At 34.1% G+C, this 24,505-nt stretch overlaps 2 protein-coding genes and 1 long non-coding RNA gene across 7 annotated transcripts in view; 2 read left to right on the plus strand and 1 right to left on the minus strand.

Moving 5' to 3' along the window:
• Positions 1 to 131: 131 nt before the first annotated feature.
• Positions 132 to 5,350, plus strand: Seipin (lipid droplet biogenesis associated protein seipin). 5 transcript variants are annotated; one of them, XR_014425868.1, is made up of 7 exons: positions 136 to 771; positions 1,036 to 1,181; positions 1,253 to 1,455; positions 1,567 to 1,855; positions 1,952 to 2,066; positions 4,997 to 5,128; positions 5,207 to 5,350. XR_014425868.1 is itself a non-coding variant. In XM_083044160.1 (6 exons), exons 1-6 carry the CDS (start codon positions 548 to 550, stop codon positions 5,241 to 5,243), a joined length of 1,014 nt encoding a protein of 337 aa, XP_082900286.1. In that variant the 5' UTR covers positions 136 to 547; the 3' UTR covers positions 5,244 to 5,258. The 5 variants fall into 5 exon arrangements, 4 of the variants coding, with proteins under 4 accessions (XP_082900285.1, XP_082900286.1, XP_082900288.1 ...); XM_083044160.1 differs by lacking the exon at positions 4,997 to 5,128 and having other exon boundaries at positions 5,207 to 5,258; XM_083044162.1 differs by lacking the exon at positions 5,207 to 5,350 and having other exon boundaries at positions 5,000 to 5,024.
• LOC145939678 (uncharacterized) lies at positions 3,528 to 23,221 on the minus strand. The gene is made up of 5 exons (XR_014425871.1): positions 23,178 to 23,221; positions 21,943 to 22,213; positions 19,750 to 19,890; positions 5,220 to 5,488; positions 3,528 to 3,807 (listed from the first exon to the last, which is right to left on the minus strand). It is a non-coding gene; the product is annotated as an uncharacterized LOC145939678 (long non-coding RNA).
• Positions 5,826 to 24,505, plus strand: part of LOC145939671 (irregular chiasm C-roughest protein) — a 201,450-nt gene continuing 182,770 nt past the window's right edge. The window contains exons 1-2 of the mRNA XM_083044154.1: positions 5,826 to 6,367; positions 7,091 to 7,135. Of these exons, the coding sequence (XP_082900280.1) occupies positions 6,363 to 6,367; positions 7,091 to 7,135 (50 nt within the window). The 5' untranslated portion in view covers positions 5,826 to 6,362. The remainder of the gene's footprint in view (positions 6,368 to 7,090; positions 7,136 to 24,505) is intronic.

Consider the following 24,505-nt stretch of genomic DNA (forward strand, 5'->3'; position numbering starts at 1 on the left):
TCACATCTCGGTGCGATGTGCACGCCCCCTATAACAGAGGAAAAATATCCCTAGTATAGTACTATTCGCGCCATCTGGGGACTTATCTCTTTATCACGGGAGGACAGATTTGGAAGATGGACGACTCTCTAGAAGATGACATAATACGTGCTCGAACCATGTGTACATACATACATTCCTTCGTTTATAACCTTTCGAATGTTTGTGACAAGCGCGAAGTTATAAAAACACTTTGTTGATATATCCGTATAATTTTCGAAGATATTGGGCGGACAATTATCTTTGCAATGTCAAATACACGAGTCATCGTCAGTCATTCGTTATTTCCAGTCACGTCCTCGATGACTTGAAGATTTCTTAAATGTAAACAATATCCAATGTGCGCATTAAAATATAAATTTTAAAAAATTTTGAGAAACAAGGATTTGGGACTCCAATCGAATGAAACAATTTAATCTATTGTTATGTAATATCGGAGGTCGAACAAGCAACTGATATCCTCTGGAGGTGATTTTTGTATGTGACTTTGGAGGTGATCGCGCGCAAAATGATGATCTCGCGATTCTTAAATAATATCGCGAAAAAATGGTTCAACGTACGGAAGACAACCAGGAAAAGCGTGCAGTCTGCCAAAGATACGGTTTTCCGCGGCGGTGTTATTATTATTAGTGCTATTCTCATAATTTGGTTATCCATATTTCTTTATACAGCCTTTTACTATGCCTATATGCCGAGTATGTCGTATGTGCGGCCTGTAAATATGAATTTCAAGTAAGTTCTATTTTATACGTTAAACAGTATAATGTAACGTAATAATGGATGAAACACACAGACATATATTTTTCAGATTTCAAAAAGAGTGAGCAAAGGTTGCTTTACTAAGATGTGTAGAATAATAATAATAATAGAATAGTATTTCTAATGCCTGTCTTTGTAAATTAATATAAAATTCAGATAATAATTTAATTGAATTAAGTGAAATAATTTAACTGAATAGAATTGAATTATTTGAGCTTACTATTGGTTTGATTTTAGATCATGCGACGAAGAAAAAGGAATATGCAGCTTTCCGCAAGCTCAAGTAAAATTGACTAAGAAGCAGCAACTTTTAATGGTTGGTCAGCCATATAAAGTGAATCTGCGTCTAGAAATGCCAGAGTCACCAGCCAACAAAGAGCTTGGTAAAGTTTCTATATGAGTATATATATTATTGATGAAATATTGTTTTTTATAAAAAATTAATTTTTTTCAGGTATGTTTATGGTGTGCGCTCAGTTGCGGAGTCGTGATGGATACCTTGTAGACCATACATGTAAATCAGCTATGTTACATTATCGTAGTACACTATTACATACGCTTACTACTCTTACATTTTCTCCCATGATGATTTTTGGAAACATTGAAGAGAAACAAAATGTTATTCTTGAATTGTTCAGTAACTTTGAAGAGGATCAGGTAATAGTTTCTCTTTTAACTCTTCTTTCTCTTTTAGAATTTTTTCTTTACGATTTAATTACAGCTTTACAGATATTTTATAATATATGTTGACAAATTTATATATTCCAGAATCATCCAGTAACAATTATTTTTATCGAAATCCAATCAAGACACATAGAATTTTATTCTGCTAACCTCATGATAAATGCTCACTTATCAGGACTACGTTATTGGATGTTTTATTGGCCAATTCTATCGGCCATTGTTGGCATTGGTACAATCTTGTTTTTCATAACACTTGTGTGTACATTGTCATATTTACATCTTGAAAATGAAGAAGAATATATGGACGAAGATAGCGAATTTTATGATAAAAATGATATAGAAGATGATACTGAGCCTAAGACTAATAGTGATTGTAAGTTATTTTACAATATGTCAAATTCACTTGTACGATTTTTGTATAAAGATTATAAAAAATCATCTAAAATATCAAATATATCACTTAAAACAGATGAGGAGAAAAAAGATGAAGAGAAAGATGAAAAAGAAAAGTCTATTAAGGCAGGACAGAGCTATATTCAAGAACTTTCCACAACTACTGAATCTTCAAGTAGCGAGCTAATTGAGTAATGAGTTAATATTGACTTAATCGATTAGTGAAGAATATTAGAATATTATTGGAAAAGTTATTAAAATAAGAAATATATTTTTTATTTTCTATAGTATATACGACATTTATCTCCTTTAATATCTATATTAATCTATCCTATAGAGAGCTTAATAATTATATCCATCTATATTAATCAATCCTATAGCTTTTCTAAAAATATGCTTTCTAAAAACAATGCTTTGACTTTGATCATTTTTTAATGTAAATTATCGATTGCAGACTTGTTAAAGATTGTTTAAATGAAATGCATGAATCCTCACTAATAATTTATTTGCATATATATTTTTGTTATTTTTGCTAACTATGTTATACTCATTTTCATTCAAGCAATCTATTGTAGTCTAATATTTCGGATAGAAATCTAGAATAGATTTATTTTCACACGTTAGAAGATCACAAACTTTTACTCCTGATTTATAGGCAACCTGTCATACCGAGCTACGACGATTGAATTTACTTTCCTAGAAAGAAGATTTTATTATAGACAACAAAAAGATACAGAACTTTTTGTAATAAATTATAAATTTCATTAACAAATTCTAATTAATGAGAGGTGGTTCAAAGTTTTGTTATATTTTGATTGAGCCTTGATAAGCCTTATAAAGGTAATTAGTAATTATATTGTCAAGTGTATATAAAACACATTTATATCATAATATTCTAAAAATTTTTTGAAAAATTACAGATAAATACACACGTACATGTAAAATGAGTATATTATAAGCATCTTTCTGTCTCTAAAACAAAGTCTTCACATTTCCAGTATACATATAGACATAATGCATCTTTCACAAAGTGTTTGTCCGACAAATTACAAGATATTTATACATCGTCAATATATATAAAATAAATTCGATATTATTCTTATTGAAAATGCAAAGCATAATCTTGCGTACGCGGATTTCATAGAAAATTTCGTCATGACAGAAAATTAAAAGATAAAATACTAATATATGTAATAAATCAATGAACTTGGAAAACAAACATAACGTTTTCAACAATATATATGTAATTCTCAAGATAAAACGCTCAAAGCATGCGTCTAAAATTGCAATTTAGGAAACATTCGAGCGATATTATCGGGACACATCGATAACGCGTTGAGAGACACTGGTTGCCTCGGATGACTGGTTGGTTAAGTTGAGATACCGGTCTCATCTAGTAGAACTAGCACCGGAGCTCAAGAGTTGAGCGTAGCAATAGTCGTTCCAGCTTCCGTGAGATCTCACATATATAGTCTACATGTGTGTGAGTGCGTACCTTTGCGAGGAGGAGAGCTAAGAAAAAGATGAAGCGCGCGCGACGTGTAGAGAAGGGGATAGGAAGCTGTATAAAGGAACGCTCTAAAGGAAAAGTTGGAAGAGAAGAGAGGAGGTGATCACAGGGAGGAGAGCGAGAGATAATTTAACAACCACATATACATACATACACAGACGTTGATCCTCAGCTTCGGCCGTCCTCGTGATGCTTCGTGAGGGTTCGGGCACGCGAGAACCACGCGCATCAAGGTCGCGGCCATCCACCTTTCCCTCGCGGCAAGTGCACGCACAGGCTACATCGTCGACGTCGGGGTCCGGTCGACCCGGCGGCCAACGCCGCAACCAGGATGACCGGCGGCTGTCTCGTTTTTCCAGGGACGCACAGTCGATGGTAGGAGGAATTCCACCAAGAAACGCGTTCGATAATCTCCCAGATTCCTGGCAAATCCATTAGGAGATTAAAAATCCATTTGTTATCTATTAGAGATTTCAATCTCTTTAAGCTCTTTAATATTAAGCGAGATCTTACAAAGGTTCTGTTACTTTAGAATAATTTTATAAAACTTTTAAAGAAACAATGCGCGTTTATAATGTTAGTTCTATTGACAGCAAATCTTGTACAAATTATAATATTATATATTTATAATTAATTTAATTTCTTTTATAATTAATTTAAAGAAAAGACTGCAAATTGTTGTTGTGAAGAAAATGTAAAGAACAAAAACACCTAGAAGACTCGTGATAATATCTCAAGTTAAACATAATATATATATATATATATATATATATATATATATATATAATATATATATAATAGTAGATATTATTTACTTTACTTTAGAACTCTAAAAATTTATTTGATATATCGAATAACAACATTTATTTTATGTAATTATTGTATGTATGTATACTCAACACACACACACACATACATACATACAGGGTATTTCAGGGTCACCGCGCCACCTGCTGATGTCAGATTCTTCTGAGATCATTTGGAGACAATTTCTTTCTCAGTGAAAATGTTGAAACATCAATAATTTGCGAGTTATAAGCGAGTCAAGAAAGAGCTTTCGTAAACTAAATTTTATAAAGTTAAAAGATTTTTCCAAAACTACATTCTTCAGTTAATGTTAGATAGAGTTTACTTTAATAAAATTTTAATTTAAGGGGCTTACAAATAATTACAAAGATATATAATGACAAAAATTGAAAACTTGCAAAAAATGACAACTGCTTTTAACATTTTCATTAAGAAAAATCGTTTTCAAATGATTTCAAAACTCTGCCATAAGTAGGTGATGCGATGATCCTAAGACAATATACATATGTATGTATAATATTATTTAAATTTTGATAATTTAATGTGAGATGTCACATCAATATATGTCACATTAGTGCGATGCTGTAAAAATTCAATCGTCGAGCCGTAAAATTTAATGTAAAATGTACTTTTCGAAACGATTAGAGAGTCGCTTCTATCGATTTCAAGTTCTATTATTTTGAAGATATCTGATGTTTTAGATATTTTCTTTAAATGATTCGTAAAATGCGATATTTTATTTTTTCACTTGTTATTCAGGTCAAATTACAGAATTGTTTAATGATGTGATCGAATTATTTGCAGCAGTATATTTTAATACACGAGACTGAAGAAATAATCAAGAAGAGCACAATTAATGCGATTTCGACATTAATAATTAAATCGTTAGAACGGCTATTGCAAGTTAAATTTAACGAAGAGAGAGAGAACGAGCTGGTATTTTTTCACGATTTATTTTGTAAAACTTTTAAGGATATCGAATGTATTTCTGAAATTTAATATTATTTATTCCAGTGAGAAGTATTACGTATTAAGCTGCGGCCCTGGTTAAGAGAAAGGTGTTGCGGTAGAGTGGAGTCTGTCCTTCGAGAAGAAGCTCGGTCCAGAACTAATCGTCAAAATATAAGGGAGCCTGTCGAGCCACCTGCTTGATTCGATAGGATACCAGTTACAATACATCAGGGAGAGAGGATATGGCACTATATTGCAGAAAATTATGGTGGAGCGTTGCGGATGATTCCGGTGAGATACATTGGCGAGATGTGCTGCTGCGTTTCTCTCCCATGCATATTATACCTAAAAAAAATTCAAAGTATTAATACCCTTTAAATTTCAGCTGTTTTGTAAGTAATATGTTATAATACTTTAACCACGATTAATATTTTTTGACAGAAATCAGCTGATAACTGTTAAAAGTATTAATCGAGATGAAAGAATTATGACACATTATTTAAAACATATTATTTTAATTTCTATAACATATAATTATTTAAAAAATTAATAATTTATTAATTAAATTTTAAAATAATAGTATATAATAAAAATTATAAATATATATATATATATATATATATATATAACAAAATACGCGGCAAGTCGCTCTATGTTAATCGATCGCGATTAATCGATCTTTTCAATGATCGATTAATCGCGAAAGACTGATAGTTTCTAATTAGACAGTTGGCACCACTGCGGCGACATCCCGCGTAAACTTGGTGCGTCGCGCCGCGCAGATCGTAGCTTCGTTTAATTATTATAATTGTCGCGTGGATCGTAACTTCGTTCAATTATAATTATCGCGTGATGTTCAAATATACGTTGCATATAATTAACAAAAGCGCGTAAAGTATGCGTACGATTAAAAGCGGGAGTGCCGAAGTATGAAAAGTCACGTACGAATAATGTCGGGAGTTCCGCACGAAGTATCGCGCGATTAAAATCGGAAGTGCCGTGTAGAGTCGCGTACGGTTAACGTATTTACGTCGGGAGTGTCGTTCAAATTGTCGTGCGATTATTTTATTTTGCTGATTAATGCGCGCGTGTGATTGAATTTTCGCGAGCGTGTGCTGTGTAAGTGCCAAAAAGACGCTATAAGTACGAACAAAAAAGGAGAAGGACGAGGACGTGGAAGCCCGGGCCCGGGGAGGCATCGGGCAACGGCGGAGCAACCATGCGGTAAGGAGGTTATAATTCAAACAAATTTATATAATATTATATAAATATATAAATAAATATATTTATATAATTTATATACATAATTTATTTATAATTATATATATATACATATATATCCATATTTTTTTTTTTCTTAAATTATTTTTTTATTTTATTCTAAGTTCTTAATATTAACTTATTTTAAACTTTATTTTAATAAAAATTTAAACAATATATTTATATATATATAAATATATTGTTTAAATTTTTATTAAAATAAAGTTTAAAATAAGTTAATATTAAGAATTTAAAATAAAATTTAAAAAAAAATTGAGAAAAAAATAAATATGGATCGTTAAGGTAATTTACAGAAAAATAAAAAAAATTATTACATTAAACTTTGTTATAATTAGATAATTTATAAAGAAAAAATTTATTATATATAAATATATATATGTATGTATGTATGTATGTATGTATGTATGTATGTATGTATATGTATAATTTTAATATTGTTTATACAATTTATAATTATTTAACTTTTTAAAAATTAAATTTTATTAAATTTTATATAAATTTAGATCTAAAAAAGAATTAAAAAGTTTAATAGTTTTTATGACGTAATTTTATTAAATATATTTTACGGTACGAATAAAAGTTTAATTGCGCATTATTAACTTTTTCAGGTATTATTTTGAAAACTATTTTGTATACATATAAATTGTGTTTTTTTATATGTTACAGATCAACGCTTTGTACTATAGAGCTCAGCTACTGCGCATCGTATTGGTGAGTGTATGGCATGTATACATATATAACATTATCTACATATCTAGATTAATCACCAGAAATTAACTAGAGCGCAATTCCGAAAAAAAGAGTTAAGAAATTATATGTTAACTTTATATAAAAAAAGATTTAAGAAATTAAATGATAAAATCCTTATTTTGAATAACACTTAATTGCTTTTTTATTTTTTTTATTTTGTTACCAATTTTATTTAGAATATATATCAGTAATTTTTTATGGTTGATAAGCCAGATCTTTTACTAAATCATCCAAAGTGTTGCTCTCTTTTTTATAATATCAAATTTATATATAAAAATAATTGCTCAATCTCCAAGTAGCGAAAAAAAGTAATGTCGATTTTTCGTTCCTAAACTATTGAAACTATTGAACACACAATTCATTATTTTAATTCATACTTTTACGATAAATTTATATTACGAATGTTTTATAATTTAAAATGTTTGATCGATCAATTTCTATGTCCATATGGAACTGTTATTGATAGATTGATCGCAGTTAGTTAACAAAAAGTTGATTTTTCAAACAAGATAAATATTGAAAATTTAACTTGCATACTGAAAACTGAACTATTTCGCATTATAGAACTAGTTCGCATTATATTATACTTGCGCATTAATTTCTTTAATTATGCGGACAGAAAAAATATTTAAACAATTAAGCAACTATAGAAATAGCCAATATGTGCAATCTCGAAATCCATCTATTATGAAACACAAACATTTTGTCTCTTTGTGACAAATTCCTGTAGATATTCTTCTTAATATATATATTTCGAAATTATATATTCCGAAAAGAAACACAAATAGAAGTGAAGAAATTTATTATAATGCAATAGACTTGCAGCGCCGTATACATTGATGTCTTGTGGAAAATTTTATTCTTTTTTACATAACTAGAACAACACAAGCATGCGCTACGCGCGCACTATTTCTCGATTTTATATAAAAAAGAATGATATTTTTATATAAAATTTGTTTAAACTTGATTAATAATTTTTGACAGAAATCAGCTGATTAATGCGTTAATTTGCTAATTAAATTTTAAATTAATATGTTATAAAAATTAAAATAATAGTGTTGTAAATAATATATTATAATACTTTAAACTCGAATAATATTTTTTGACAGAAATCAGCTGATTTCTGTCAAAAAATATTAATCGTAGATAAGGTATTATAACATATTATTTATAACATATTACTATTTTACTCTTTTATAACATATTATTATTTTAAAATTTAATTAGCAAATTAACGCTTTAATCAGCTGATTTCTGTCAAAAAATATTAATCAAGTTTAAACAAACTTTATATAAAAATGTCATTTTTTTTATATAAAATTGAGGAACGGCGCGCGCTTGTGTTGTTCTAGTACACTGAGAGAATTTTCTCTTAGAATTTACTCTGAAAATCATTGTAATCGTGGGACAATATTGTATGGAAAGAATTTTATGAGAATTTCTCTGATTAATAGTTATCACAATAAAAATAATATCACAATAAAATATAAAACATGTTTGATTAATTTTACTAAACTGAATAGTAAAATTAATCAAACATATTTTATATTTTATATTGTAATAGATATTATTATTTTTATTGATAAATATTAATCAAAGAAATTCTCATAAATTCTTTCCTTATACCATATTGTTCCACGATTACCATGACTTTTAGGGTAAATTCTAAGAGAAAATTTACTCTGTGTATTATATGTATAATACGTGTGTTTTGCGAGAGAATAGTTCTATAGATCTATAGATCTATCAATAGATATATTTATAAGCATAATTCTATGAAAAGGGTGACACAGATCCAATTGTATGAGTTGAGAAATTGTCGTATCTGGGAAATCTTTTGAAAGATTGAAGTATTGTGTACATATACTTGAATTGATAGAACATCTCGAATCTTTGCACGGGTTTACGAGAACAAATTCAAGACGATCGCTTTTTTAGTATCGAATTGAAAATGGGAACGATTCGAATATATTTCAAAGATTCATGAAATTTTAATTGTCCATGTGACTTCATTCTCTCTCTCTCTCTCTCTCTCTCTCTCTCTTTCTCTCGATCTGCCACGCTGCAGGTATCCCGCTCATCATCCGGCATCTCGATCTCTATCCTGCATTTTTTTCTAGACCCATTACACATAATGGTGCAATTTGTGTAATGTTCGAACTCGGGCGCTTCCGCCGAGCCTCGGCTGCGTCCGGCCACGCGAGCAACACGCGATCACCGACTCGCGATCTGGCCTGGACCGGTTTTGGGAACCTGTATCTCGGAGTCTGCGAGGGGAGAGAACCGGTTGCCGCCGCGCGTATCTTTACCTACCTGCCGACCTGCGTATAAACCCCACCTTCTCAAGCTCCTCAATCTACCTCGCCCTCTTATTCCACGGGTCTCTTTGTGTGCACATGTACGCAGATTTTTTGCCACGGAGGAGAAGAGAGAAGAAGTAGAGGAGAGCAGCCGGCAACAGAAGCGGAGAAGGGCCCGGGCGAGGTATAAGCGGCATCAGAAGATGGCCGGGAGGTTTGACCCTGCCAAGAATCCTGCATCTGCCTGCTCTCTCTCTTCTCAACCCCGCTTCGTCCAGCGGCTAATTTGCCGTCTCCGACTGACCGTGGAACCTGTTAGCGCAGCGAAATCAGCGCGAAGGTACAGCCGAGGTTCAGAGAGAGGCGGTTCGAAGATAAACACAATCCAACAATCTCCCTCCGTCTCTTGCAAAAGATAAATAAAGATAACTGATTAATATATCGAAATTATTCAACGTCCGTCGCGATACGCTTTATATCATTTCGATTTATTGATCCGTTGATTTAGCGCACATTTATCGTATTTTTACGGTTCATTATAGTTATCGTCAGGTATCTTTGTCGACATTTTTATCAATTCAACGAGATAAAGATATATCAATCCGCGCATATTGTGACACAAGAATTAAATGGTGCGTTAGATTTTATTGCGAGCGCGATTGCTTCAGCAGAAACATAAATAGGGAAAAAAAGAACACAAGGGAGGACGCGAAGCGCCACACTCTATTGTTACTACATTACGGATCTCCCTCGGAAGAAAGAGAAGTGCTGAATAAGCATTTTTAATGCATCACGTAAGCGTCCGGCGACGATGGATTAGCTTGTCTTCCTAATTCATTAAAAGTTTGCGCGCCTTAGATATCTATCTCGGTAATTTTTTTTTTTATTCGGGAGGGTGCACGATTACGCTGCTTTTGTTTTCTGCGGTGTAGATAGGCAGGTATATATATATATATATACATCTCTCTCCTTTTTCTTCACGTCCTGCCTTCCCTGGTTCTCTCTTCGTGTCGCCCTTACACTTCCCCCTTTCGTTCTTTCTTTCGTGCGCGTGGTAAAACTGCTGCATCGGTGTTTGCGGTTTCCCGCAGCAGAGAATGCACCTGGACCGACTTGCGCCAGCTTCTCCATGGTACAATCGACGATCGCCGTTTGTCGGTTGTGCTCAGATTCCTTCACGGCGATAAACAGAGGTAGAAATGTAAAGGAGAGCGAGAGAAAGAGAGAGGATTCATTTCTCTTTGCGTATCGAGAAACGAAAAATAATATGCATCGAAATATATTATCGTATCCGGTTCTTGTAACATCTACAATGTACAACATATTAATAATTTATGATTTTAATTTTGGTTTAACATTTTTTTATTCTAAAAAAAATTTACTTTCCTCGAAAGATGTTCTTTCAATGCTCTTCGAGCTAAAAGTGAAAAGACTCCTCGCGATCATCGAGACGACAAATATATCAGAAATAAATAAATATATATATATATATATATATATAAATTAAATTAAATATTAATAAAAATCAAATAAAAAATATTTTTTTTTATTTGATTTCACAATATGGAAATGCGGTTCCATTTCCCATCAGAGTGCGCAGGAATGCTAGTCTACGTTAGCCGTATTGTCACCAATTTATCCACGATACGAACTCACATTTTGTGGAAAAGATCGTGATCGTATTACCATTGAAACCTTTCGACGAGCGAGTTTCTCGACAACGAGCCACCATTACGCTCTTGCTAAGCCGTCTTAGCCGGTTTTACAGGTTTCGAATGACCACAGTAAGTTCACACATTACGTTGTTTCATTTATGTGAATGCCTCTACAACGATATTGAAATTTCAGCTAAAATGCATATATAATAATATTCGCATAAAGTAGCACTTTCAAAGGTTCTACCCATCGCAATCCATGTTTCGCTCTTTACAAAACAATCTTTATACCATTAGATCACTGGAAACGCATTTCCGGTTATAATTCAATATTATCGATATCATTCTCCAAATGTTCGCTATAAAAAAGTGCCTTACTTCGTAATCTTTTTGTAAATTTAACAGAAAAACAAAGAAAAAAAGATATCTGCGAAATATATATTCTTTAAACACACCCATCACCGAATAATAATAAGAAAAAAAATTGAAAAACATCAAATATGATTAGATCGATATTCTCATCTATAAAAATAATTTTATCTTTTATTAAAGCTGCTAAATGAAAATATTTATTATATAAATTAAAAAACATTTATAACGTAAATAGATTATTAATCGATTATTATTTTCGATTATTAATTATTTCATATTTCGTGCGACTCGATTTCCCTAAACTCAAGTGTCCCTTTTCATAAAAGCCAGTCCTATAATATGATCTCGGTTGTGGTCAAGCATCTTCTTACGGAGACGGCATGCATACACGAAGCGGACAGATTCGCTAGTTGAGCAAGCGTCGTCGCTGAGGAGAAGCGATAGGATGCTGCGCACCTGCTTGCCTTCAGGCAACATAGTGCTCGCTTCTTGTCTATAGCCACCTCTTTCTGATCTATTCCTCTTGCTTTAGAGCAGCAGCGGTTTCCAACTTCTCTTAATGCGATATTTTTATTTGAATTTTTAAAAAACCAGTTTTACATATGTAGTTTAAGGAAAGAGAAAAAAAGAAATTGTATCGGGAAGATTTCTTTTTAAATAGGGTGGACTAAAATCTTACTAAAGTTTATACTTTTTTTCGCGGAACTATTTAATATTAAGCATCAAAAAGTTAGGAATAAAAGATAACTTGTAATTCGTTAATTGAATTTTTGCTTAAAAATTTGTCAAATAATTTATAAAAGAATCAAATAAGAAAATTTAAACAAGCTACAAAGTAAAATTAAAGAACTTAATCACTGTCGATACTTTTGTATGTGTATATATAAATTATAAATTTTTATTTCATTTTCTATCAATTTAAAGAAATTTTTTAAAATATTTTTCTCTATACTTTATTTCATGTATATTTATCACTATCACGATCAATCTAATTTTATCTAAAATTACGATTAATTAAAAAGTTGGAAGTACCTCTGCATGTACATTATTTATTGCTAAATATATCTCGAATGATGTAAGTGTTAACTTCTCGGATCGCTCGGAATATATTTATGAACTCGTTAAAGGTTCGCGAAACATCAGTTGGGAATCTCTGTTTCAAGCGAACACGAACACAGGCAGAAGAACATTCTCCTCCTTCGTGATCCGGTTACGCTGGACATTATGTAGCCCAGTAGCAAGAGCGATACCTTACCAAGCTTGTCGCGGTATAAAGTCTCTATTAAATTTAATTACGGCAAGTAATTAATATTAGCTTGAACTTTTTAAAAAGCGAGTGCATTATAGGTATTTATATACAATAATGGTTTTTCCCGTATTTTCCACATTCGTTTGCTTTTAATTTTTGTCCACATTTGTCGAGGAAAGAGAGATCCCGCGTTACGGATAAATTAACTTATAATAAGTCTCTTTAAGATTTTTATCCCTTTGCAAAAATAATTACAATTAACTTCGTTATCGCGTTAATTCCGCGATCAAGACTATTAATTTTCTCTGAATGCGCATTATTACTAATAATTAATATGTGTATATAGCTGAAATGCAAATTGAAGATATATTATGTATATGTATGTACCTCTATGTCATAGAGGGTATATGAATTATGCTCCGCGCGCTTATTTACGTTGGAACAGCATCTACTCTCGGATTACATTCATGTATTGTGCATATCCAGATATATCCGGGTCGAAGAGCGAGAGAGAGATTCCCTTGCTATTACCTTCTCCTCTACCATTATCCTTCCCACACACGTCTGTCACCTTGTACGTGGCCTAAAGTTTCGCCAGGGAAATTAGCGCGAAAATTAGCGTGTCCTCAGCATCGCAAAACGGGCCGGCAAAATCCGCCTGCTTAGAATTCGCTATCGCGAGATCACGACACAAAGAAGCTCATAACATGTACCGCGGCATTTAATGAACTTGCCTGAAGGGGTGGGTAGGGGAGGAGAGAGCGAGTTTGGCGATCCACACTCGATAGTTAAGACCTCCGAGGGAAACAACTATTACCGTTGAAGTTTGCACATTAATTTGACCGTTGGCCCGGGCCAACGGTCCCGGGCTTGGCCCGAAACTTTGTCCGACTTGAGATATTCTTCAAAGTAACCGTACGAATTGCGCCCCTCGCGTAGTACAAACTTGCTGCTGGCGTCGCACTATTGTGGGCAAAGGGCTTTCATTAGGAGCGCGCTAACTCATACCGCTGTCGGTGAATTCAACGTCACGTGCACCTCTACATATATATAATCGACACGAAATCACTTGTGCGCGACTGGGCGGTTTCGCAGAATACCTTCCCTAAATATATTATAATAGTGTTTCACACATATATATATATCGTCAAGTGTCTGCGTTTATGCGCGATTCGCTTCAATAGACAAGTCGATCGAGCTATAGCCCGTGAGGCTGAACCTAACGTAACGGTAATCGGAGAGTACATCTAAGATAGCGCAATATATGTCAGGATATACCCCGCCTTTCACGTTACCTGTACCGTACCGTTTCCGCTCGAGGATAAAAGTAATTTGCGGAGAACGGGCGAAATAACATTTTCGCCTATCGTCGGTTGATGCTGCCGCTCTATGACATTCTGACGTCAACGGCATCATTGAATCCGTCTCGAGTATCGCAACGACACGGGCCTCGTAGAAGCTCGACTCGCGCGCGTGTTTTCACGGTCGCAAATGGAATATTTGCGCGCGGTGTAACGGCGAGAGGCAGGTAAATATTTAGGATGCACGGCTATGCGCCGCAATTTCCTCGTTCACGGAAACTGCCCCGATGCGAGAATACAACGCAATTTCTACCGCTGAACTTTCCTACCCTCTCTCGCTTTCTCTATTTCTCTCTCTCCCTCTGCCCAGGAGCATTTCTACGGAAGTAGTTTTAACGGAAAAGCCGCGGAAAAGGTGACAATACGCGCCTGTCGATATAAACAAAAGAAATCTTCGATGGCTCCAACGCGCGAAACAAGGAGATAGTGAATATTATTTTATAAATTTACGCGACGCGTTTTCACGTACGGAGAAGAAAAAGTCCAATATTTTTAAATAAACGTTCGCGTTTATCTCCCCCCATATTAAAATTAATCTTTTAGGATTACATGATAAGCTGTGCATATATCTTCAAATATAAACTGATGTTTAACGTTAAATTTCTCTTCGTTGACACGTTGACGTGTCGTAAACGGCTGCTTTGTCGTCTATAGCATAAAGAAAAATTGATGGACGCGAGGCAACACAACGAAGTATTAACGTCGTATTAATTAATGGAAAATGCATGCGTGAACAAAAAAAGAAAGAAAAATAAACAAATAGACCGAGGCGCTTATCGACACGAGACAGACGGATAATTGAAAGGGAGTGGAAGGGTGAGAGGTGACGACTGACTACTCCGTTCTCGCGATGCACTCGAGTGCAACAGACACCGGGAGGGAGAGGAGGAGGGTGACACAACCGACCCGCTGACACGTTTTGTTTTCGGTTCTCGTGTCAGGCAGACTCAATTAATCGGCGGCGGTGGCGGCGTTCTTGCTTTTCTCCATTTCTTTCTTTTTCTTCTCCACTTGCACGCATCAACCACCATCTGTCCCTCTTTCTCCCCCTTTCTCTGTCTCTCTCACATTGGCCTCTCTCCTTTCTTTATTGCACGTGCGAGCCTGCGTTTCATTTTGATGGGCGAGAGCGCGTCGTATTTCGCTTTCGCGACGACACGTACGTACCGACGCTTTTAATTGCGCTCCCAATTAGCACACGCGCTCGATCAAGGACCACTTCACCTCCGATTGGATTCCGCGAAACACGTGACCAATTACGTCCGCTCTTCGACGTTTCGAGGGATAATTCTCCCGACCGGTGTTTAACCATGTCGTTAGATATATTTAAGACTGTTTTCCTATATATAGATAGATAATTGAACGTCCGTTTACACGTCGTAAATTAACATGCGTGAAAAAACGTGCTCGCAGGTGTAAAAAAAAAAAAAAAAAAATATTCCGTGAAAAAAACGCTAGAAGAAATCACGTCGATGTAATCATAATTTTGTTCGTTCTTTGATTTAATTAAATCAACTATTTAATTTAAATTTGTAACGATAATCAGTAAAGTGTCCGACCGAATATTTTCTTATTCGTCCGATCGTTTTTATTTTCTGCATCGTACCAGATGAACGTGAAAGTGAACGTGAAAGAGGAGTCTGCGAAACGCACCTGCAAAGAAAGTCGATGTCCTGAATATTAAAGTATCGCGAAAAAGTTGTTGGCCCTGATTTCACTGACGAGAGAGATATTCAACATCAAAACATGTATATATACATTTTTATTACCTTAGTCGAATAAAAAAGAGTAAATTATATGAGAGATCAAGGGAAAGGGAGTGTATAAATAAATAACGTTCCTAAATGTGCGAGAGATGATAAAAGCGGTGGTCGCGCGTGAAAACTTTACACGTGCGAAAATTAGCGTCTTCGAATTAGACAGCTTGCTAGACACGAGGCGCGCGGAATGACATTAACGAATAACCGCACATGAGAGGCCTCGCCGCATATACCTACCCCCGGTTTCTCTTTATCTCTATCCCTCTTCTCTCTTCTCGCGGCACTCGCACCAGAGAGTCTCGTTCCGCTACCTCGACCCTACAATTTCTCCGTCGGTCTCCCCACGCGACCCCCCGTGACCGAGGCTGCACGCTTTAACCGACCTCGGGGTTGTGCTTTCGTGAAATCTGGCCAAACTTTCGTCATAAATAAAGGGTAAACAACGCCACACGCCTCACCCCACCACTTTGCTCTTTCTCCTGCCGAGTCCTCGTAACTCATGGCTTGCTGCTCCTTATGCCAGCGACCACTATCCGATCGGTCCTTCTTTCCAGACCGTCGACTTTCTTTGCATTGTACTCTTCGTTTCGCGATTTTTTAACAAAAATCAGTCAGTTTCGTGGAATTCTTAATCAGACGAGTCATCTGACTGGAGAGCAAAAGTTATTATTATATCGATTAGAAAAAATACACGGAGAAAAGACTAAAGTATGAATTTAAAAATCGTGGAACATATACTAACATTAATAATTATTAGTAATTATTCTCAAATATTTTGATACAAGACGAATGCACAATCATATTTAATCATAATTAAATTTACAATTTTTATGGTAATTTTTAATTACTTTGTAATTTGTACTGTAAAATTTTCTCTGTGTAAATATTATAGAATTTTATTTATATTTCTGATATTATTTTAGACTGCATAACTGATGCATAATATTTCTTCGAGATTAACATATTTCACAGATTAAATTTTCGCCCCTAACCGAACACGCTCTATTGATGTAGTACATCACGGAAACTTTTAGCTCACTTCCTTTTTCTCCTTCTTCTACTTCGCGGTATCGGCCATCATGAAATGTTGTGTAAACTAAAAAGTCTAAGTGCCACAGAAAGCGGGAGAGCGAAGAAACATGTGGGGTAACGATCGCGTGGGTTACCAGCAATCGAGGTTAAAGACGCGAACGATTAGGGCGAAAGCGATCCCCGAGGGACGGTATCTCACTCCCCTTTCGCCCTTTCACCCTTCCGTCCCTCTTTCTCTCTCCGTGTTTTCCCACAATCCTTGTTCGCGATCTCGCATTATAACTTTCTCAAAGCCCGAGCCCGTCTCTGAGACATTCTCATCCCCTAATCGAAACCAGCGGGGGATCGTGCGCGATTTTTATCCCTCCTACAAGAATGGTTTACGTACTTTCGCGGATTAGTAGTCGATTTAAGATGGCGACGTCGTTATAACGATGGAATTTCCTCCTCCCCCGCCCCCTAGCTCTATCGTGCGCGTTTTCCTCTATACCCTTTCGAAAAGTTTCGCACACGGTACTTTCGGGGTTGGAGGATTTATCGCTCGTTCCTGCCTCCGGCCTCGGCGATTTAACTTTAGCGCGTTTCGATCCGCCGAGTTTTGTCCTTTGTATCTCTACGTAGGAGAGGCCGGATCTGCCAGCGACAAAATATATGGCACGTCTGCTGGCTGGTGGGGAATGAAGGGGGAGGGAGGGAAGGGAGCAAACTCTTTGAAGCTACGGAAATTGTTCTCGAAGAATTAGGTACAGCGACAAATATATAGTTTCATGACCTCACACAATATCGCAATATATACCTACAATATAAAGTTATAATTCCGAATTCGTTATAGATTTTTATGTGCATTTCATTTTTATAATGCACTGATTGCCTAGAAATTAAATTAATAATTCTTTGTTTACATTTATATGCTTACTATGTCGACTTTATGCGAATAGTAGTTGTGCAAAAGAAAAATATACTGCGATATAAGACAAGTTGTTTGAAGTCACAAATGTATTTGTACATCAAAAATTAGTTTATTGATTGCGTAACTACTGGTGGAATACAGCGAAGTTGTTTTAGAAACCTCTAATAAAATACTCATACACGTATATTTAGAATCTTGTGCGGCTTAAAGAATTTTATTTTCAATGATGCTGAATTTACAAATAACAGAAAATTTCTAAAAATTTTTTAACGTTACTAAGTTTAAAAAAAAAAGATCAATTACTCTTTAAAATTAGTCTTAAAAACAATTTTAAAAGATCTAAAATATCGAGAGTGAGATTTATTCGAATTGCGATTACGTTTATAAAAATCCATGCCTCGAATATAGGGGATATCGTAAATCGTGGTATAAATAAAATGGAGATAATTCTTCATGTAAATACAAGTTGAAAATGTGGAATAAAATTTTTCATACAAGACTTCATTTTCAAAAAACTCTGTAAATCCGTCGAATACATTTGACGAATAATAATACGAAACTGCATATTACAGAGCATTTGTAAACAATCAGTTTACAATTAATTGTTTACAAATAAAAATAAAAATAGTTGTGTCTAACAAGATCTGTAATACGCAGTTTCGTATTATTATTCGTCAAATGTATTCGACGGATTTCCAAAGTTTTTTGAAAATGAAGTCTTATATGAAAAATTTTATTCCACATTTTCAACTTGTATTTACATGAAGAATTATCTCAATTTTATTTATACCAGCACGATACATGATATTTTTAATTCTTTTCTCGCATTTTTAATTCTTCAAGCAATATTGTTTCGTATGACAAGAGATGTGACAAGCGATATATTTAGTAATTTATAATTTAAGGAAATAAATGCATTTTATATTAAAACATATTATATTACTTTGACTTATACTGAATCACATGATATGATGGATCATGATGTTTATAAATACAAAATAATCGTGTGTAAAGTAAGATCCGATTCTTGTTTGTCAAATTCACACATATAAATGAATCTTCAAAAACGATTTTCTCGAAAACGAAATTTTGTTTGAAAACATTTCATTCTACATTTTCGATTTGTATTTACATAAAGAATCATCTCTCTATTTCGCTTGTATCACAATTTACGATACACCCCGTATATAACTATTATTTCAAATGCTTTTCGGTAAATATTCGAAGCGGCCAATATTATATGACGTGCAACCTTTCGTTATTTGGAATATTTAAACGTCAAAACGTAATACGAGCATAATTATTATAGTTATTGTAAATAATTAAATCCGTTTGGCTGGTACCCAGTTACATATTGTAATTTTAGTCGTAATATCGGATAATTATTATTAAGCTCGCATAAATACTGATATCATCGCGGAGCTCCAACATCACTGACATATTTTTAACATGAGAATTGACAAAATCATGAGAGAGAGATGCAAAGATGATGATATAATGTTTATAAATAAAACATCTTATCAGGTTTTTATGCTGTTACCCGATATGTTAGTAATCGTTAAATAATTTTTATGACTATATTTGCTAATATAGATTCTTGTATCTCTTACTAGCATGAGCAAATATTACTTGTCATTTTTTATTTATACACTTTTAATTAATAAATAATTATATTGTAATAAAAGAAAAGTATTTATTACAAATAATTATTTATTATCATAATAACAAACCTAGAGACAAAGTGAGAATTCAAGAGGGAAGTATAATAATAATTATAATCTTGAGAAATATTTTGGTAACGATGGCGACCCAATGATATATTACAAGAGATATGGAAATCATATTTTAGGAATAATTTGCTAGCTATACAAAGCTCATATAAACACATCTATTATATCCACGATGCCCCACAGCCATATTGTAATTAGCTACTTACTTTGATACTGACGTTATGACTTTCTCATGTCGCGCTGATTTCCTTGCCGTAGCCGGTTTCCGCACGCGTTCAAAGCGCTTTGCTTAAAGAGCATAGCCAAAGCTAGGGAACTCCCTAGCTAGTGGCTGGGGATGCGGTTATCTGAAACAGGCTTTATAATTAATTCCATTGTTTGAGTCGGCTACATGATGAATATATATAAGCGCAATACCAACAATTACGGGGGGAGGGAAACGATAATCGCGGGCGTCTTGACACTTTCCTTTATGCGGTACGCTACGCCATTAATCGCGTCGTGCGCTATAACCGTCTCTTGTTGTGTAGCGAGATCAAACGATTACGCGTGGTCGCGTTGGTGACGTGTCACGGAAGGTGTCACAGGTGTATGTGGAGAAGAAATTTTCGCATGCATACTCAAAATAAGATGAGATGAGATGAGAACGCGCGGTTAAGAACAGTTCCTGTGTTTTACAGGACTATTAATAACGGCGTAAAATGTTTATTTTTTCGTTACAGTTCTCACTCGAGCTGTAGATAATAGAGCAAGATTGTCGTAAGGGGTGTTACAATTCCGCGCGCGCCTTTCTCCTCGTATGTGTCTGTGTATGGTGTGGTGTGATCCGATGAGCGATTTTTCAGTTTCCAAGCAAAGCCGCGGGTCTAGAGAGGCGTCATCCTTCCAACGGGGCGGAAACGTTTGCACGTACAAGCATGCCCGAGAACACGCCGTAGTCTGCCGCTCAAGCCGCTTAACAGAGTTTTCACGAGAATCTCGTAAATGCCACGTTTCCAAGGCGGCCCCGCAAACCAACGAGAAAGCACGCACGTACACAGTGCGGCGGCGGATGGGTTGCTTGAAGAATGGCATGTTGCGCGAACCGGCCTGAGACGCTCGGAAGGGTAAATGGACAACGGGAAAGCACGATGAAGGGGCGAGAGAAAGAGAGGGGAAAGAGCGAAGGAGGGTAGGACAGAGAGCGGATGGTAGATAGGCGGGCCAGAAGGATACGCGGAAGAAGCTCCGTTCTCCGCGCAAAGGAATGATGTATGATCTATCCGTGCCACGCTCTGCGGTGGCGAGATTTTCAACCCCTTCATCTTTCCGTACTTAAATCCTATCCCTCTTGTGCCCAGCCATGACCAGCTCCCACGCGAATTGATGGTGACCGTCTTCATAAAAATGACCGTAATGCATTCCCGTGGTAAACTTGATCCAGTGTGCGGGCGCGGCTCATCATTTTTCTTTACGCTCCTCTCCTTTTGACGTGTGATATAATACTTTGTTCGGTATGATCTTTGTTAAATATTGATTTTATATGGTACTGCTATTTTTTTCACGCTGCTACCCTTGCAGGGAAAATAAATAACGCGAGAAATTGAAAACAATAAATTTTAAAACTAAATTATATCATTTTCCCTCTTTTCCCATACTTTTATATAAAATAAGATTTGATGTTTAGAAAATTATATGTAATCGTGTGCGTGTTTTTGCGTGGATAAAAAAAAATATCTAGAATATTCAGACGTTTGTGTGCTTTCTACAAGAAGCTACTGATATATATGAATATAGGATTTACTTTGGATGCCTTCATATGAGTTTTGTTCTCTGTATTTTTAGCTCAAAATTATTGCATCCTCTAAAGGGATTTTCAACCCTCTGCAACCCTTTTATGCACGAGCGTAAAAGCCATTTTATCCAAACAGTACGCAAAAGCCTCGCTAGATGACATCGTATGTAATATCATAGTAGATTATAAATATCTACTGCAAAAAGAAATCTTTTTAGGCATCTGATGTATAGTTTCAGATATTTTCGCTTCTTACATTTTTTTTTCGCGACGCAGATCTCATTTTTTCCGCGCGAGAGGAGAGTAGAAATAAGCTCGTTTTGAATTAATGATATGCAGAGAGAGAGAGAGAGAGTAAAAGCAGAGATTAAAAAAATAGAACGTTAATAGGAGAGAAAGTGCGAGTTAGAATTATCTGAGATTTTTGAAAAATGACGTTCGACGGAACAATTTGAAGCATTCTTCGTTATCTCGTCCGGTTTCGTGTTTTGCGCAGGGTGTGTAAAGCTCTTCTACCCCCTTCCAACCCTTCCCCCTCCCCTCGCACGCTATTCCGCACGGTCCACAAGACACGACAAGCCCCGCGAAACAAACAATGCACTTTGCAGTAACGCGTTTTACGTACCTCTCTGGTCCCGTGGTCCATGGTGTGCGATACGCTTCGTTACAAAGTACACCGTGTTTGTTTCTCAAAGCTCTGCGTCGCTCTGCTGCGTAGCGGAGCGCAGATTATTTCTTGCAAAATTCCTTTTTACGTCAGCAAGAAAAACGTAATAACCGTGTCTTTTGAGTCTAATTCTCGCGCAGCTCGTTGTAGAATATTCGTTATTTTTCACCTATATTATTCCGTCGCGGTATATTATCGTTTTATCACCCTCCCTCGCCCCCTTCTCTGTCTGAAAGTAACGAATATTACATTAAAATAAATTATTTTACGTGAATTAAATCAAGACAGAAAATAGCAGAATAGCATTTAAAGTTTTTGCTAAATTATGTATTAAGAGAGAATCTTGTACACTGTTGGACGCGCTTCTGATTTTACTCATTACATGCATTTATTCTCGCGGCTGGATACACTTCTTTCGACCAAGAAAACAGTGAGCTGACGTAACGGTTTAATTAAAGAATCTTACTTTGTAATTAAGTCACTTTTATTTAAAGCGGAGAACGGAACATTCTTGCAATAACAAATGGTTTGTCAACTGTTCAAAAATAGTTAAGCAAAATATTTAATGTACTTGCAATTGAAGTACATAGGACGTAAAAGAAAACAAATTTATCATAAACAATAATTAGCCTCTTTAATATGATGAGAAAACTTTGAAGAAATCTTCGACAGTTAACTTCAAAAACTACATAAACGATATACAATGAAGACTAAATAAAACTTTCTTCTGTATTATTTGTTAAACCCGCAAGTTTAATCGGCTTAGATAACAGGATTAAGAAAATGCAAAAAGATAAGTATAAAGAAGATATTGACTTGAAAAATCACAGCTAAGATAGACAAATTTTTATAGCTTTTTAATTTCTTATATAGATTATTGTGAAAGATAGAGAGAACAACAGAACAAATTATAAAGTCGATTTTATGTATTTTCCTTTAGCTGAACAAAAACAGATAAATATCTAATCTAAAGTATATGACAATATCTGATATACGTATAATTATGACTTTACACAATTGTGTCTTACATATGTCAAACAGTTATCATTAAAATTCAAGCTGTTTATTTAAAGGTATCTGCTATTATTCGTTAAATGTTTTAAAATCCAGTGTCAATCTCTCGCTCTACAGCATTCGATATTATAAACAATTTAAACTCTATCGATACACGACGAGAGATTTATGAAACTCACGGATAGTCAATTCATGAAGTACATTCGACTGACAGATATTTCTGGACAAACGGCCTAATCAAGTGTGAATAACAGGCACGAGGCATTAATGGTCTCACAGCAATCCGATGATGAAATGGCAATGATTTTAAAACTGCCAACCGATTTTCGAAACGGAACCATTTTCAGTCGAAATGTGTGATTTTATGTCTGCAATAATATTACGTAATATATATATATATATATATATATATATATATATATATTTCGGCATAATATATATATATATATATATATATATATTTCGGCAAAATGTTAGTCGCGAATCTGCTATTTATTTAGAAACACGATGCTGTCGCGCAAAAAGTAAATACGATATTCGCGTATCGTACATATGTGACTCTCTCTCTTACACTGAAAAAAATGCACTAAAGCCAAAAAAATTCTATTTTATTCCTATTTATTTAGAAAAATGATTTATTAGAATATTTACAAAGAAATTATTTATTTCAATTAAACAGCACAATTATATTTAAATTAAGAAAATACAATGTAACAGTAAAAGTAAAAATTGTTTTAAAATAAAAAACTTAAATTAAATTAAAGAAATGAAAAAATTTAAAATTAAAACATTTTAACACTTTAAAAACTATAGCTATTTTCTTCTTTCAAATTAAAAAAGATCAATTAAATTAATTTCTTTCATTTTCTTTTATCATACAAAATTACTTCACATTAAAAAATTGACTAACTTAAAAAAAGATTTTCTTATTTTAATAAATGATTTTTTATCTCTAAATAAAAAAAAATTTTTTTATTTTCAAATATAAGATGTTTTAAATTAAAATACTTTATTAAAAAAAATTTTTTTTAAACCAATTTCGATTACAAATCATGATTCATGTCATGTCAAAATTTTTTTGGCGCCAGGTATGTGTATATATTTATGTAGATAAAATAATCGGACTTAAAATATATATTTGATAAAAAAAAATTATTTCTAGTATATATATTTTTTATTTTTATCCGAGACATTTGTATATTAAACGCAAAAGCAAAAACATTAAAGCAATAAACAAGTTAAATACGATGTTAAAAATATTCCCGTTTTTATACTTTTTTATATCGATATTAAATTATATTACGATTTATTAAATTATATATATATATATATAAATTACGGTTTATAATATAAATGTGCATAATATAAATCAGTAATTTTAAATCAGCTTTGCAGATTATAAAGCAAAGATTAAAAAAAGTTTAATTAGATTATATACAGTTTAAATTTGAAACTTAAAAACCTTCATATTATATATATGTAAAATTAGAGTACATCAATACGCTTA

Source organism: Prenolepis imparis, unplaced genomic scaffold (genome assembly GCF_030444845.1).
Source record: "Prenolepis imparis isolate NDT839.2.m4 unplaced genomic scaffold, iyPreImpa1.0 SCAF_8, whole genome shotgun sequence".
Taxonomy (NCBI): domain Eukaryota; kingdom Metazoa; phylum Arthropoda; class Insecta; order Hymenoptera; family Formicidae; genus Prenolepis; species Prenolepis imparis.

Coding starts and splice junctions, on each gene's coding strand:
- Seipin (XM_083044159.1), top strand. CDS start 548: ATGATGATCTCGCGATTCTTAAATAATATCGCGAAAAAATGGTTCAAC. Junction 1,182..1,252: donor ACCAGCCAACAAAGAGCTTG/GTAAAGTTTCTA, acceptor AATTTTTTTCAG/GTATGTTTATGGTGTGCGCT. Junction 1,456..1,566: donor GTAACTTTGAAGAGGATCAG/GTAATAGTTTCT, acceptor TATATATTCCAG/AATCATCCAGTAACAATTAT.